General features: G+C 40.0%; 1 protein-coding gene across 1 annotated transcript in view; it reads right to left on the bottom strand.

Annotated features, from left to right (window-relative positions):
* CNTLN (centlein) overlaps positions 1-14881 on the bottom strand; it is a 245707-nt gene that overhangs the window by 120991 nt on the left and 109835 nt on the right. The window contains exon 17 of the mRNA XM_038769522.1: positions 14350-14544. Coding sequence (XP_038625450.1) covers positions 14350-14544 — 195 coding nt within the window. The remainder of the gene's footprint in view (positions 1-14349; positions 14545-14881) is intronic.

The raw sequence follows: 14881 nt of genomic DNA, 5'->3' as shown, positions 1-14881 counted from the left end.
TTTTTGCAAGTAGGCTAAACCCTGGATTCTACTTGATATCTTGAGTGATCTTGTTAAGGAAAACAATTATTTATTTTTCCATCAAGTTGTAAACAGCATTCAAATTCTTTAAAAAGGTGCACGGTTTGGGAATCTTAAGAAAGGGCAATAAGATGAGATATCTTTGACAGCCCCCAAATTTAATTTACTTTCAATTAATAGACCATATACAATTTGTATTTTCAAAGCTGAAGTCTGGCAGCTGCACTTAGACAAAAAATACTCTTTATTCGGTGAAAATATCTTCCAGTGGAAAAGCAGCTAAACAAGCTGCACCCAGATGGCAAACCAGCTACAGTTTAATTAATCCTCTAAAAGCCATTCAGTTTTCAGTAAGGGTAATGTAATTTTGAATAATTGTAGGAAAAAATTCACTAAAACCTTTTTAAGTTTTATTATAGCACCATGAGAAGCAGCACAATACAGTAGTTAAAGTTGAGTTGCTTGCTTCCATCATATTCACTACATTTTTAGATTTGAATATCTTGGCTGTTTCACACTGCTTTCAGCTTAAAATTGAGTAACAATGTAAACTTATTGGCACCATATTCAAAATTTAAATTAAAGTCCTGGATTGGGGGCTTCTAGAATGGGAATTAGTGATTCAATCTGGCCTTAGATTTTCTTTGTAGCTTTGTAGAATTGTTGAGTTAGACACAATTCAGAGCACTGGAAATGAACCTATTTCATTATTTTTGCTCTTTTACAATACAAAAGTCATGTATCTTAATATGGGGAGAGACCCCAGAACGTCTAGAAAAGCTCTATGTTATCACCCTCAAAAAGTGTGACTGCTATATAATATACTGTCACAAGGCATGGTGTTCTTAGGTTGAAAATCCACCCTATTCTCTCCATCGAGAATGCTACCATGCTGATGTAAGCACTTATCATCATTTCCCGCCTTGACCACCATATCAGCCTCGTCACTGACCTCCCTGCCTTCTGTCTCTCCAGCCTGGATCACTTTTTCTGAAAAACCATTTGGTCCATATCTCCCCACTTCTCAGAAACCTCTAGTGGTTGCCTATCTACAGCTGCATTAACCAGAAACTCCGTATCATTGGCTTTAAGGCACTTAGCTCTCTGCCTCTTACCTAACCTCGCTGGTCTCCCGCTACAACACAGCCCCACACATTCTGGTCCTCTAAAACCAATCTACTCTCTACCTTGATACCATCTATTCTGCTACCTATCTCTTGCCCATGTTGTCCCTTAGGCCAAGAACTCCCTCCCTCATCTTTTCTGACAGTCTACCACTCTCCCCTCCTTCCAAACCCTCCTAAAAATCACCTCTTCTCCAAGAGGCCCTCCCAAACTAATGCTTTTAGAGCTCCTAACCGCCCTCCCTCCATTTTGATTATGCAGTTGGCTGTGGACCACTTAAGCACTTTGATGCCCTAGCCCCATAATGTTTATGTAAATATTCTTATACTCTTCTATTTCCTCTAGCCTATTATGCATGGTTTCCCTTTACAGACGATCATGGATGTAATCACTAATGTATCTATTGGTTTTAATCAATCACATTTATTGAGCTCTTACTGCATGCAGAGCACTGTACTAAGCACTTGGGAGAGTAAACTACAACAACGTAACCGGCACATTCCCTGCCCACAACCAGCTTATAGTCTAGAGGGGGAGACAGACATTAGTATAAATTATATGTATATTAGTGCTACGGGGCTGGGGAGATGGGGTGAATAAAGGGAGCAAGTCAGGGCAAATTAGAAGGGAGTGGGAGAAAAGGAAATGAGGGCTTAGTTAGGGAAGGCCTCTTGGAGCAGATGTGCCTTCAATAAGGCTTTGAAGGTTGGGGAGAGTGATTCTCTGTCGGATATCAAAAGGGAGGGTGTTCCAGGCCAGAGGCAGGATGTGCGCAAGAGGTTAGTGGCAAGATAGAGGAGAGTGAGGTACAGTGAGCAGGTTGGCATTAGAGGAGCAAAGTGTGCAGGCTAGGTTGTAGTAGGAGAGTAGTGAGGTGAGGTAGGAGGGGGCAAGGTGATTGACTTTTCCTTTGAATCCTTAACTTTTCCTCTAGGACCTCATTATGGAACCTTCTCTCATGAATTTATCTAAACCCTCTTGAAGCTATTCATATTTTAATCTATTTTGATGTCTGTCTCCCCTGTAGACTGTAAGGCTCCCTGTGGGCAGAGAATATGTCTCCCAATTCTGTTGTACCATACTTTCCCAAGTGCTTAGTACAGGGCTCTGCATACAGTATGCATTCCACAAATACCACTGATTGCTTGACATTAATAATTTAGGAAGACAAGGTAGGATGAGCTCAAATACTAAACCAAATTGCTATTATGATGGAAAAAAGGCTTTTTCATTCGACCATTAATTATGATTGGAAAATTGCAGTGTAGCAGTTTCACCGGTATCAGATGTCCTTCATATTTTCAAATGGCTATTAAAACACAAGGGAAAATTAAAATGATTTATAATTAAACATGACTATTCCACTAGACACTCTAAATGACATTAATGTCTCTATTATTTGTTCAAAACCCCAACTCCTGGTTAATCATTTTTCTCAGGATGTCCTCAATACATATGGACGGGCTTGTATTTCTACCAGTGTGAATTTTTAAACTGACCCTCAGTCCTAGGCCTCAAATATCAGAATGCTTTCCACCCACAAAATTGATGAATTCATCCCACAAATGTTTTAAAGTGTTGGGTAAATGAGGGGTTAGTCGAGGAAGCCCTTTTGGAGATGTGATTTTAGGAAGGCTTGGAAAGCTCTTCTGCCATTAAATTCTTATTCTTCATTAGTGGAAATCATATCCTGATATTATAAGTGGGGTATGGTTCATAGATGGCATTGATTAAACTGCTTGAGGAGCAGCTCATCGGAGAACAGTCTATGGAGAATCAATCCGGGTCTATTCATGCAATCAATCAATCATATTTCCTGAGCACTTACTGTACACAGAGCACTAAGTGCTTGGAAGAGTACAAATGTAACAGAGGTACAAATGTAACCTGGGTTCCATTCCTGGCCTCGCCCCTTGTCTACTGTGTGACCTCAGGCAAGTCTGTTAACTTCTCTATGCCTGTTACCTCATCTGTAAAATGAGGATTAAGACTGTGAGCCCCATGAGGGACAGGGACTGTGACCAACCTAAGCTTGTATCAACCCCAGAGCTTAGTACAGTGTTCCACTTGAGCACCTGGAAGTGCCTAAATGCTTAGCAAATACCATAAAAAAAAAAAGCTAAAACAGAGCTGGTAGACAGGTTTCCGCCCACAAGGTCCATCTTTAAGTACAGACAAGTGTCACGCTCACACTCCTAGATAGGATCTTACCACCAATAGCGTCATCTTCGAAAACAGGACAGTTATAGTGCGGCTGAAAAGGCCAATATGTGTCAAACATACCTTACCACTTTGTCCTTACGCTCCCAAGCACATAGTACAGCTCTCTGCACATAGTAAATGCTCAATAAATACCACTGATTGATCGGTTGATTAAGGATTTGTAAATATTTTATATATAGACTTTATGTATAGTCTCACAGCCACAAAGAAGTTGGGACACCAAAGCAGCTTCTACAGACCTTCAACTTGGTACAGAGCTTGATGCCCTGTCACTCTCACACTCGGTCTGCTGACTGTCAAAAGCCAAACTGACCCTTCTTAATTCTATTTATTCTGTTTTCTATCATTTTCTCAAGAGAGAGAGCGGAGTTCAGTATGCTGCACACAGTAAATACTCGATAAATGTGTTTGTCAAGCAACCTGAAAACATTTCCAGGGGCAGGCCAGATGCACTTTTATTTCCTTGAGAAGACAGAGAGGGGTAAAGCCATCCAAGATTCCAGAAAATGACCCGAATGCTTTTCTGGCATCATTCTGAAATCAGGACTAGAACCATTGTCTGCTGTGTGACCTTGGGCAAATCACTCAACTTCTCTGTGCCTCAGTTACCTCATCCATAAAATGGGGATTAAGACATGGACTGTGTCTATCCTGATTAGCTTGTCTCTACCCCAGCGTTTAGTTCAGTGCCTGGCAAATAGTAAACACTTAAATACCTTTAAAAATAAATACCACTGATGGACTGATTTTATCTGTCATGTGTCACTGGATAGTAGTAAGAGATAGTCAAAAGCTGCCTATTTAAAAGGCCAAATTTTCTAGGCTGTGGTTTCATTTCCCAAGTAAACAACTCTGGACTTGAAGTAGGAGAGCAACTGCTTAATACAACCATGAGTGGTTTATGATGTGCATTAGGTGTTTAAATATTATAGAGTTCAAAATGAAATATTCTCATAAAACCTAAAATCCCCGCTATGAAAATTGAGGTCGTAAGATATAGGTTATCACTGAAACCTGAGATCCCAGCGATAGTTGGCCAATGTGAAATGAGCAATTATCATGCCTAGGGCAACCTTAACCACCTGGGCAAGTAGCCCTATTTATAAGCATAGATGCCCTTAGCTCCTCTGTTCAACTTCTTCCTAGTGCTTCCAGTAACTTTTTCAAAGACTACAGTGGTGTGCTTAGAGTAAGGGAGGGAGAATGGACCCCTAATTCTTGGCTTTAAAGCATTAAAGCATTTAAAGCATTTGATCCAGCGCTTAGAACAGTGCTTTGCACATAGTAAGTGCTTAATAAGTGATCATTATTATTATTATTTGATCAACTCTGTCACGACGATTGATCCAGTCACTTAACCTCTCTAACCTCCCCATCTATGGCTCAGACTCCACTTCTCCTAAGTATCACCAACTCACTGTTCCCTGTTTTCGATTCTCCCATCTCTGACTCCTCCAGTTCGTAACAGACTTTAATGCTCGTCTGCCCCACTAGATTGTTAGCTCCTTGAGGGAAGGGAGCATGCCTATTCATTCAATCTTATTTATTGAGCACTTACTGTGTGCAGAGCACTGTACTAAGCACTTGGAAAGTACAATTCGGCAACAGACAGAGACAATCCCTACCCAACAATGGGCTCACAGTCTACTAACTCTATGTATGCTCTTTAATGGCTGGTACAGGGTTCGAGGGACTCAGTACACATTGAGGGATTGGCTGCTATCTAAAACAAACAAAAAAGCCCTGTTAAAAGGAATCCTTGTGGAAGCCCTCTTTTTTATACTTCCTTGGGAGATCCAATCCTACTCACAATGGGCTGCACAAATTTACCTTACCCAGGTTTCACCACCACAAGAATGGTATGATTTCTCTAAGAATGACTCCAGAAGTGATTTCCAGAGTCACTTAAAGCCTTTCTAAAGCTGGCTAGGTAACATGATACAAGAGCCTAATATCACACGAAAGAAGCAGCGTGGCTCAGTGAATAGAGCACGGGCTTTGGAGTCAGGGGTCATGGGTTCGAATCTTGGTTGTCCCACGTGGGGCTCACAGTCTTAATCCCCATTTAATAGATGAGGTAATTGAGGCACAGAGAAGTTAAGTGAGTTGCCCAAAGTCACACAGCTGATAAGTGGCAGAGCCAGGATTAGAACCCACGACCTCCGATTCCCAAGGCCGGGCTCTTTCCACTAAGCAACTCTGCTTCTCTATATCATGAGCCCCAGACAGGACAGGGGGTATGTCCAACCTGATAACCTTGAATCTACCCCAGTGCTTAGAACATTGCATGGCACATAGTAAGCACTTAATAACTACCATAAAAAAAACAACACAGAGAACACAGGATCAATACGGATGACACTAAAATACACGTAGTGCTACTTTCCAAGTACTCTTTAAAAGAAGATTGTGCTTAAGAGTAAGATTGTGCTTAAGAGTTTCAGTGCCCTGGGTTCCTAGGAGAGGAAGTATAAATAATGGAAATAATGCATCTGCAGATGAAAGAAGAAAAATAAAAGGTGGATCATGTAGGGAAAGGCAATAAAGAAGAAAATGCCGTAATTAAACCTCTTAGACAATCACTGCCCACAGTCAGATCAGGGCAAATTTGAAGAACATAAGGGGATCCAAATCTTTAACATTCTTGAAATGAATTGGATTTATCAATCAAGTCTCTACTGCAGACTAAGTTGGACCAAGTCCCATGACTTCAACTGGTCACAAAGTTTTCTGTCCTTTACCAAACTTAAGCCCAAATAATACTGTGTAATGCTTATGAATAGGCTACTATGTATACTGTAAAATTTGTTTTCAAATATAAATGACAATTCTAACACTAATCAAATGAAAAAAATTGTTGCAAAGAGTAGAGCTTAAATGTAATGAACCATCTGACAAAATGCTTTACCATGGAATTGTAGGTCCCTATAGGCAGATTTGTTTCAGTTATTTTTAGGTAAGTTAAGATCCTAATGGCCCCCTTGTTTAAAAAAAAATGTATTTGTTAAATGTTAAGTATGTGCCAGTCACTGTTTTAAGTTCTGGGTTAGATGTAAGATAATCAGGTTGGACACAGTCCCTGCCCAAATGGGGCACACCATTTTAATTTCCTTTTTGTAGATGAGGTAACCAAGGTACAGAGAAACTAAGTGATTGCCCAAAGTCCCATAGCAGACAAGTGGCAGAGCTGGGACTATCAATCAATCAATCAATCAATCGTATTTATTGAGCGCTTACTATGTGCAGAGCACTGTACTAAGTGCTTGGGAAGTACAAGTTGGCCAGGCCCTCTCCACTAGGCAACACCACTTTTCCAACTACAACCTACAAACTACAACTACAACTAGAACCTAGGTCCTCTGACTCCCATTCATTCATTCGTTCAATCATATTTATTGAGCGCTTACTGTGTGCAGAGCACTGTACTAAGCGCTTGGGAAGTACAAGTTGGCCAGGCCCTCTCCACTAGGCAACACCACTTTTCCAACTACATATAAGCTAAGAAGTTGAAAAATTTCCACAATATTTAACTGAGGCCAAAACATTACTTTTAAAACATATCTATCACGATAGCCTTTTTAACCTAGAAACTTTTTGTTAATTTCACTACATACTGTATCTGCCACAAAACACACTATGATACAATTCTCTTCCAAGAAAATTTTATGTGTAAAAACTAATAACTGTTGGTTTACTTCTACTGTTACTGGAGTTAAATAGATTTAGGAAGTGAAAATACAATATTTCTAAACAATAACAATAGATTCCTATAGCTTTAGCCTTTCCTATTCCCGTATTTCAAGTACATTTTAAACAACTATCTAGAGCAGTGTATTTATTTTTAGTCACAGTTCTAACATCTATATAAGGAGCAAAAATGGCATTTAGCAAAGTTCAATCATTTTGTCTTATCTACCTCTGCTCAAGAACTAGAGTTAGAATTTTATAAATTGTCATTAAGGTTATGAAAGAACTTTTTATTAGCCAGAAATACAGGTTTGTAATTTGAAACTCTTAAACATGCAATAATTCAATTTAATAATTAAATGTGTGATTTAAAATTGTAAGTCATCTATTTACTGCTGTTTCAGCCACAGTATGTGTTCAAAAGTAAAGAATTCTAGTTCTAAGCTACATTTCACATATCGTACATTAAACTTGACTGTAAAATTAAAAATCACTGCTGAAATGATTTCAATCGGCAATTGCATTAAAATGCAATATACAAAAAATACAACAATGGAAATGCAAATTAGGTACAATTGTTATTTTTATTTACGGCTTTTAAGGGAGAGAAAGAATATGGGCAAATCAGAAAACGTTTTAGAATCTAACCTCTGAAAATTGTGTTACTTTCATTATCAATCAGTGGTACTTATTGAGTGCTTACCATGTGCAGAGTACTGTACTAAGCACTTGAATGAGTACATGTAAGGATGTCCTTTCAAGTCAAGAATACATCATCCTCTATGATTTTTACATTTTTCATCAAAATCATCATCGTCCTGACAGCATTTATTCAGTGACTACTCTGGCCAGAGCACTGTCTTAAAAGTGTTTGGGAACATTAGAGTACAGCACATATTCCCTGCCTTGGACGTTTATTACCTAATGGATGAGATAGGAGCCTATAAATTGCCAAATACACCTTTGGCAAAGATACAACTGATAAAAACAAAAGTAAACAATTAAATCATCAAATAGACCATTAATAAACAAACATACACAAAGGTGCTTAGGGAGGTTAATGGTTTGGAATGCCTCTTGTCAGAGGTGGCTTTTAGGAGGATTTTGAAGGGAGGAGGGCATGTGGTTTAACAGATTTGGTGGAGGATCTTATTTTTAAATTCATCACATTGGCATGGATCTAAGGTTTAAAATTTAATCTTTTATAAAGCTCTTCAATTTACAAAATAAGTGAGAATTAAGGAAGGTGGAATTAAATGATACATAATTTCATTTCACAATGCAACCACTGCTTGCTTCCATCCCATCTAAAAGATCTATGAAGACAGTATCTTCAGGGAAATGACATTTTGTATATTTTCCAAAATCGTAATTGAGAAAAGCAGTATGGATGGTATTTATTGGATACTATGGACTGTCATAGATGCTTGGGACAGTACAACAAAAATACAAGTCATGTTCCCTATTAACTAGGAGTTCATATTGGTTGACTTGGTGCTACTGAGGGAAAAACTGACTGAAGATAATGCTCCTGACACAGCACACACATCCATGCGGTTACCACAAATATACCTATATCGAAAGTTTGTACAAGATCCAGTCACACTGTCAACCAAGGAGGGAAATAGCATGGAACAGAGAGTCAGAGGACCTGGGTTCTAACCCCAACTCGGCCAACTGCTTGCTGTGTGACCCTGGGAGAGTCACTTCACTTCTCTGTACCTCAATTTCCTCAACTGTAAAATAGAGATTAAATACCGGTTCTCCTTCCTACTTAGATTGTGAGCCCCATGCAGGACAGGGACTGTGTCCAACCTAATTAACTTGCACCTACCCTGGTGCTTAGAATAGCGTTTGATACATAGTAAGGGCTTAAACAAATACCATATACACAAAACAAACAAAAAGGTATTTCATTTCCACATTACAACACTCTATAGAGCCAACCCTCACACTCTGTTCATGAAATAGCCATTGCTAGCATGATAGATTATTTTGAATTTCTATTCTTCTCAGTTCTATTTTCTTGACAAAAACAATATATTGATTTTGGTTCAAGATAACAGGCAAAAACTAGCCTTCATAGTTGAGGTAAATGAGTCCTTGCTATGAAGCTTATAATTATTTTGATTCAAAGAGCTTCGCTTTCCTGAGAATAGAGCAACCCGATACACAGCCTTCGCATACACAGAAACATTGTATATCATTTCAGCTGGATAAAGCCCAACATATGTAATTTCTGAGCTCCCCCCAACTGCTCAGCAGCAGCAGTGAACAAATGTTTTGGCCATATTTTTGCTGAAATCATTTATCATGCTACAAAGGGTGCCATCTTTACACCCAGAAAAAAAAAACTAAAATAAAATCTGCTTTAGTGTCTTATGATTTTTGGCAGGTTTATGGAAGAAAGGTGAATAGCTCAGATACTTCACCTTCCACCTCTTTGGACCATAAAAGAAATTAGATCTGTACTCTCATATTTTTTTCTACCATAACAATTCACAATTGAGAATACTGTCAGTCCAATTTAAGTGAAGGGTGAAAAATTGGCATTGAAGAAAATGCAAAGATGTGAGCTTGAAGTGTTTGGGCAGGATGTTGGGTAAGTTCTCAGATCACTAGCTTCCTGTGAATGCTTTTAATCTTTCATTTCCACTAGACTTCATAAGTAATTGAAAATATTAAAAAACAAATCAAAATGACAGCAATCGATGTAAGATCACAAGACTACTAGAAAGGTGATTTTTCACTCTGACCATTTTGGTAGTTACCACATATCTGACCTATATGCTGAATCATACAAAACATATATTTTTCTTTAACAATTGAAAAATACACTTTTCATTTCATAAAGTGAGAGCCTGCTGTGCCCCCAGGGCACTGTACTAATGGTGTCTGCTGAGGTGGTGATGGTGCTACTACTATGCTTATCCCAAAAGTTATCCCTCTAGACTGTAAGCTCACCATGGGCAGGGAATATCTACTGACTCTTATACTCTCCCAAGTGTTTAGTACAGTGCTCTGCACACAGGAAACACTCAGTAATTATAACTGACTGATTGATTATCCTATCCCACCTTGACCACTGCATCTGCTTCTTGGTTGACCTCCCTGTCTCTCCCCACTCCAGTCCTTATTTCAAAAACGAGTCGCCCACACCCGCTGCCTCAAATTCCTCAATGCCAACTCCCTCCTTGACCCCCTCCAATCTGGCTTCCATCCCCTACATTCCACTGAAACTGCCCTCTCAAAGGTCACCAATGACCTCCTGTTTGCCAAATCCAACGGCTCCTACTCTATCCTAATCCTCGATCTCACAGCTGCCTTTGAAACTGTGGACCACCCCCTTCTCCTCAACACGCTATCCAACTTCGGCTTCACAGACTCCGTCCTCTCCTGGTTCTCCTCTTATCTCTCCGGCTGTTCATTCTCAGTCTCTTTTGCGGGCTCCTCCTCCCCCTCCCATCCCCTTACTGTAGGGGTTCCTCAAGGGTCAGTTCTTGGTTCCCTTCTCTTCTCTATCTACACTCACTCCCTTGGTGAACTCATTCGCTCCCAGGGCTTCAACTATCAACTCTACGCTGATGACACCCAAATCTACATCTCTGGCTCGGGTCTCCTCCTGCCTTCAGGACATCTCCATCTGGATGTCTGCCCGCCATCTAAAACTCAATATGTCCAAGACTGAACTCCTTATCTTCCCTCCCAAACCCTGCTCTCTCCCTGACTTTCCTGTCACTGTAGATGGCACTACCATCCTTCCTGTCTCACAAGCCCGCAACCTTGGTGTCATCCTTGACTCCGTTCACCCCACACATCCAATCTGTCACCAAAACCTGCCGGTTTCACCTCCACAACATCGCCAAGATCCGCCCTTTCCTCTCCATCCAAACCGCTATCTTGCTGGTTCAATCTCTCATCCTATCCCGACTGGATTACTGCACCAGCCTCCTCTCTGATCTCCCATCCTCCTGTCTCCCCCTACTTCAGTCTATACTTCACTCTGCTTCCCAGATCATCTCTGTGCAAAAACGCTCTGGGCATATTACTCCCCTCCTCAAAAATCTCCAGTGGCTGCCTGTCAACCTACGAATCAAGCAAAAGCTCCTCACTCTCGGTTTCAAGGCTCTCCATCATCTCACCCCCTCCTACCTCACCTCCCTTCTTTCCTTCTACAGCCCAGCCCACACCCTCTACTCCTTTGCCGCTAACTTCCTCACTGTACCTCATTCTCACCTGTCCCACCGTCGACTTCCGGCCCACGTTCTTCTCCTGGCCTGGAATGCCCTCCCTCCACACATCCGCCAAACTAGCTCTCTTCCTCCCTTCAAAGCCCTACTGAGAGCTCACCTCCTCCAAGAGGCCTTCCCAGACTGAGCCCCCTTTTTCCTCTCCTCCTCCCCATCCCCCCACCCTACCTCCTTCTCCTCCCCACAGCACTTGTATATATATTTGTACAGATTTATTACTCTATTTTACTTGTACATATTTACTATTCTATTTATTTTGTTAATGATGTGCATATAGCTTTAATTCTATTTGTTCAGACAACTTTGACACCTGTATACATGTTTTGTTTTGTTGTCTGTCTCCCCCTTCTAGATTGTGAGCCCGTTGTTGGGTAGGGACCGTCTCTATATGTTGCCAACTTATACTTCCCAAGTGCTTAGTACAGTGCTCTGCACACAGTAAGTGCTCAATAAATACAATTGAATGAATGAATGAATCTGCTGCATGGATCACTTTTCTAAAACAAACAAACAAAAAGTTCAGTCCACATCCTCCCACTCCTAAAGAACCAGCTTGCCTCCCTCCTACCTTATCTCCTACTACAGCCCAGCCCGCAAACATCACTCCTCTAGGCCCAGCTTACTCACTGTACCTTGATCTCATCTGTCTCACTGCCAATCCCTTTCCCACATCCTCCCTTTAGCCTGGAACTCCCTCCGCCTCCACATACACCAGACCACCACACTCCCCACCTTTAAAGCCTTATTAAACTCACATTTCCTTTTAGAGCCCTTCCCTGATTAAGCCTTCTTTTCCCCAAGTCTCTCTCCCTACTGCCTCATCTGTGCACTTGACCTTTGGGCATTTGATATTTGCTCCACCCTCAACCCCACAGCACTTTTGTACATATCATATTTCTATTACTATCTCCCCCTAGACTGAAAGGTCTTGGCGGGCAGGGAACATATTTATCAACTGTGTTGTCTTCTACTCTCCGAATCTAAGCCTTATGTCTGTGGAGTTGATTATAATTTTAAAGGGCCTGCCCTGTGCCACTGCCACTCTCCCATCCCTGCCAGTCAGGTTCCCTCCTACTGGGGCATGGAATACAATGAGCGAGTAGGTGGGAAAGGGAGGTCTTCACCCACATTAGCTAGCTAGAGATATAACAGACTACAGCATAGGTTTCCTGATTCCCAGACCAATCGGAACGCTTCTACCCAGGGAAAAGAAATCATAGGCTTCATTACTACCACTATTTTCATAAAATGCATTTCACGGGTAGAGAATAAATCTCACCTGCATGCCTCTTACCAGTGTTGACTTTTTGTTGATTTAACTTGGAGTTTTCCCATGGCTTTTCAAGTCGATTGCTACAAAATATGTTTTTGTCTAGTTCCAAGTTTGTGAAGGGGTGAATGTGTTTTCGAGTACATTTACTATGTTGATTTACTTAACTATCTCCCAAATACATTACAAAATATCATGGAAAAATTGCAGCATTGATAATGATGGTATAAATGCATAAAACTGAAAGAACATTTTACCTATTAGGCAGTCATTAATAGATTAAAAGTAAAACATCTGAGAATTGTTATTTTAAAATGATTTGAGAAAGACTGGCTCTAATGAATTCACAGTAGGATATAGCATAGTTTTTTGCTTTTTTTAGTTTGTTCTAAAACAGCTAAGGCAAAAAATGTGTTTTTGTGTAATTCAAAAAAGAATATAAATACTGATTGTATGGAACAACCTGAACGGTGTGGAAAAAGACTGTTATGTACTTGTATTTTTCTTTTAATAAACCTATTTGAATTTAAAAATGGGATAAGAAAATTAAAACTTTTGGATTTTTCTTCCTGGAAGGCCAAAATTGATACTAATGGAAAATGGCTCCTGAAATTATAAAATACAATGCAATGAATGTCCAGTCTCAAAAGAACAGAGGCAAAAGAGATATGCATTTTAAGTATTAAAAAAGAGAGAGGTTACCTTCAAAGGGAATAATGCCTATTTTTCTAGGACCTTGGATAAAAGTATCCAAAGGTGAAAAGATAAATGATCATTGTGAAGTAGGTGTTTCAAAAGAAAGGTTTGGAGGCATCTATTTTATACTCTTTGATACTATATGAATCTTAACACTTAAAATATAAGGATTTTGACCAGTGTGCTAGACTTCTCGATAATTCATGAGGACACTGGAATTTCACTCTGTGAAAAATCACCACTCTGATTAATAACATGAAGGGGATTAGATTCAGCAAAATGATACAAAAATGAAGATGGTACTGAAATCCTACCTCTTTTTGAGTAGCTGAATACACACTATGCCCTAATCAACATAATAAACTTGTTAGTGATCAGCCAAAACAAGTTTGATTCCCTCTTTGCACTTTTTTCTGCTATGATGAGTGATTTACCTAGTGTAAGAAGCATTCCTACAGTGTTCTTATTCACCACAATCGGTACCGAAGGATGATCTGTGGAAAAGTTCTGATGGTCAAACAGACACCGGGCATGACTAAATTATCTGTTTCAGGTGCATTTGTTTACATTTCCACATTTGAAGTTGCAATGATGCTGACCACAAACAGGCTTTCCTTGTGGCTCTATATTATCTGCCTGAATTTTTTTGTTCAAAATGTTTGCTATGGAAAAACCAAGTTTTAATAATTGCGGCATTTTTAAGCACACAATAAGCACTTAAATACCATTAAAAAAAGACAGAAAAGGTATTTTATCCCCATTTTACAGGTAAGGGAACTGAGGCATACAGAAGCAATCACTCAATCAACTAATCGGTGGCATTTACCGAGCGCTTACTGGTATGCAGCGCACTGTAGAAAATAATAATAATGATGGTACTTGTTAAGCGCTTACTACGTGCAAGGCACTGCTTGGGAGAGTACACTACCACAGAGTTGGTAGACATGTTTCCTGCTTGCAAGGAGCTTGAGTGACTTGTCCAAGGTGACACACGAAAAAATGAATCCAACTTTGATGGGGGTGTGTTTTAAATTGAAATGAATATGAACAACACTGATGACAGAAAATGGCTCTCACCTGTTCCAAGTGCTGTAGCTGAGCTACTTGAGATAAAGTTTGTGGTGTTGACAGAGCTTCCTCAAGTTTTAATTTGAGTTGAATGGTCTCTTGCTCTTTTTGAAGTAGTTGATTCTTAAGAGAAATATAACTTTGCCGGAGCTGAGCCTCATTTGTTTTCACCGTTTCAAAACATGTATTCAATTCATTGTAAAGCTGTTTTAAAAGACAATAGGGAAATATTTAATCATACGAGGAAATGGTAAAACTCATCTCTTTTTTAAGCAGAGGCAAAGTCAAATATAGCGAAGTAGTGAATAAAGCACACACGTACACATGTGGAAAGAGAATGGGCTTGGGATTCAGAGGACTTGCCTGCTGTGTGACTTTGGGCAAGTCACAACTTCTCTGGGCCTCAGTTCCCTCATCTGCAAAATGGAAATTCAATACCTGCTTTCCCTCTGACAGACTGTGAGTCTCTCGTGGGACTTGATTATTTTGCCTCTCTGCCAGTGCTTGCACAAAGTGCTTAAATACCACAATTATTATTATT

Source organism: Tachyglossus aculeatus, chromosome X4 (assembly GCF_015852505.1).
Source record: "Tachyglossus aculeatus isolate mTacAcu1 chromosome X4, mTacAcu1.pri, whole genome shotgun sequence".
Classification (NCBI taxonomy): Eukaryota; Metazoa; Chordata; class Mammalia; order Monotremata; family Tachyglossidae; genus Tachyglossus; species Tachyglossus aculeatus.
This window is presented reverse-complemented; position numbering and strand designations above follow the sequence as displayed.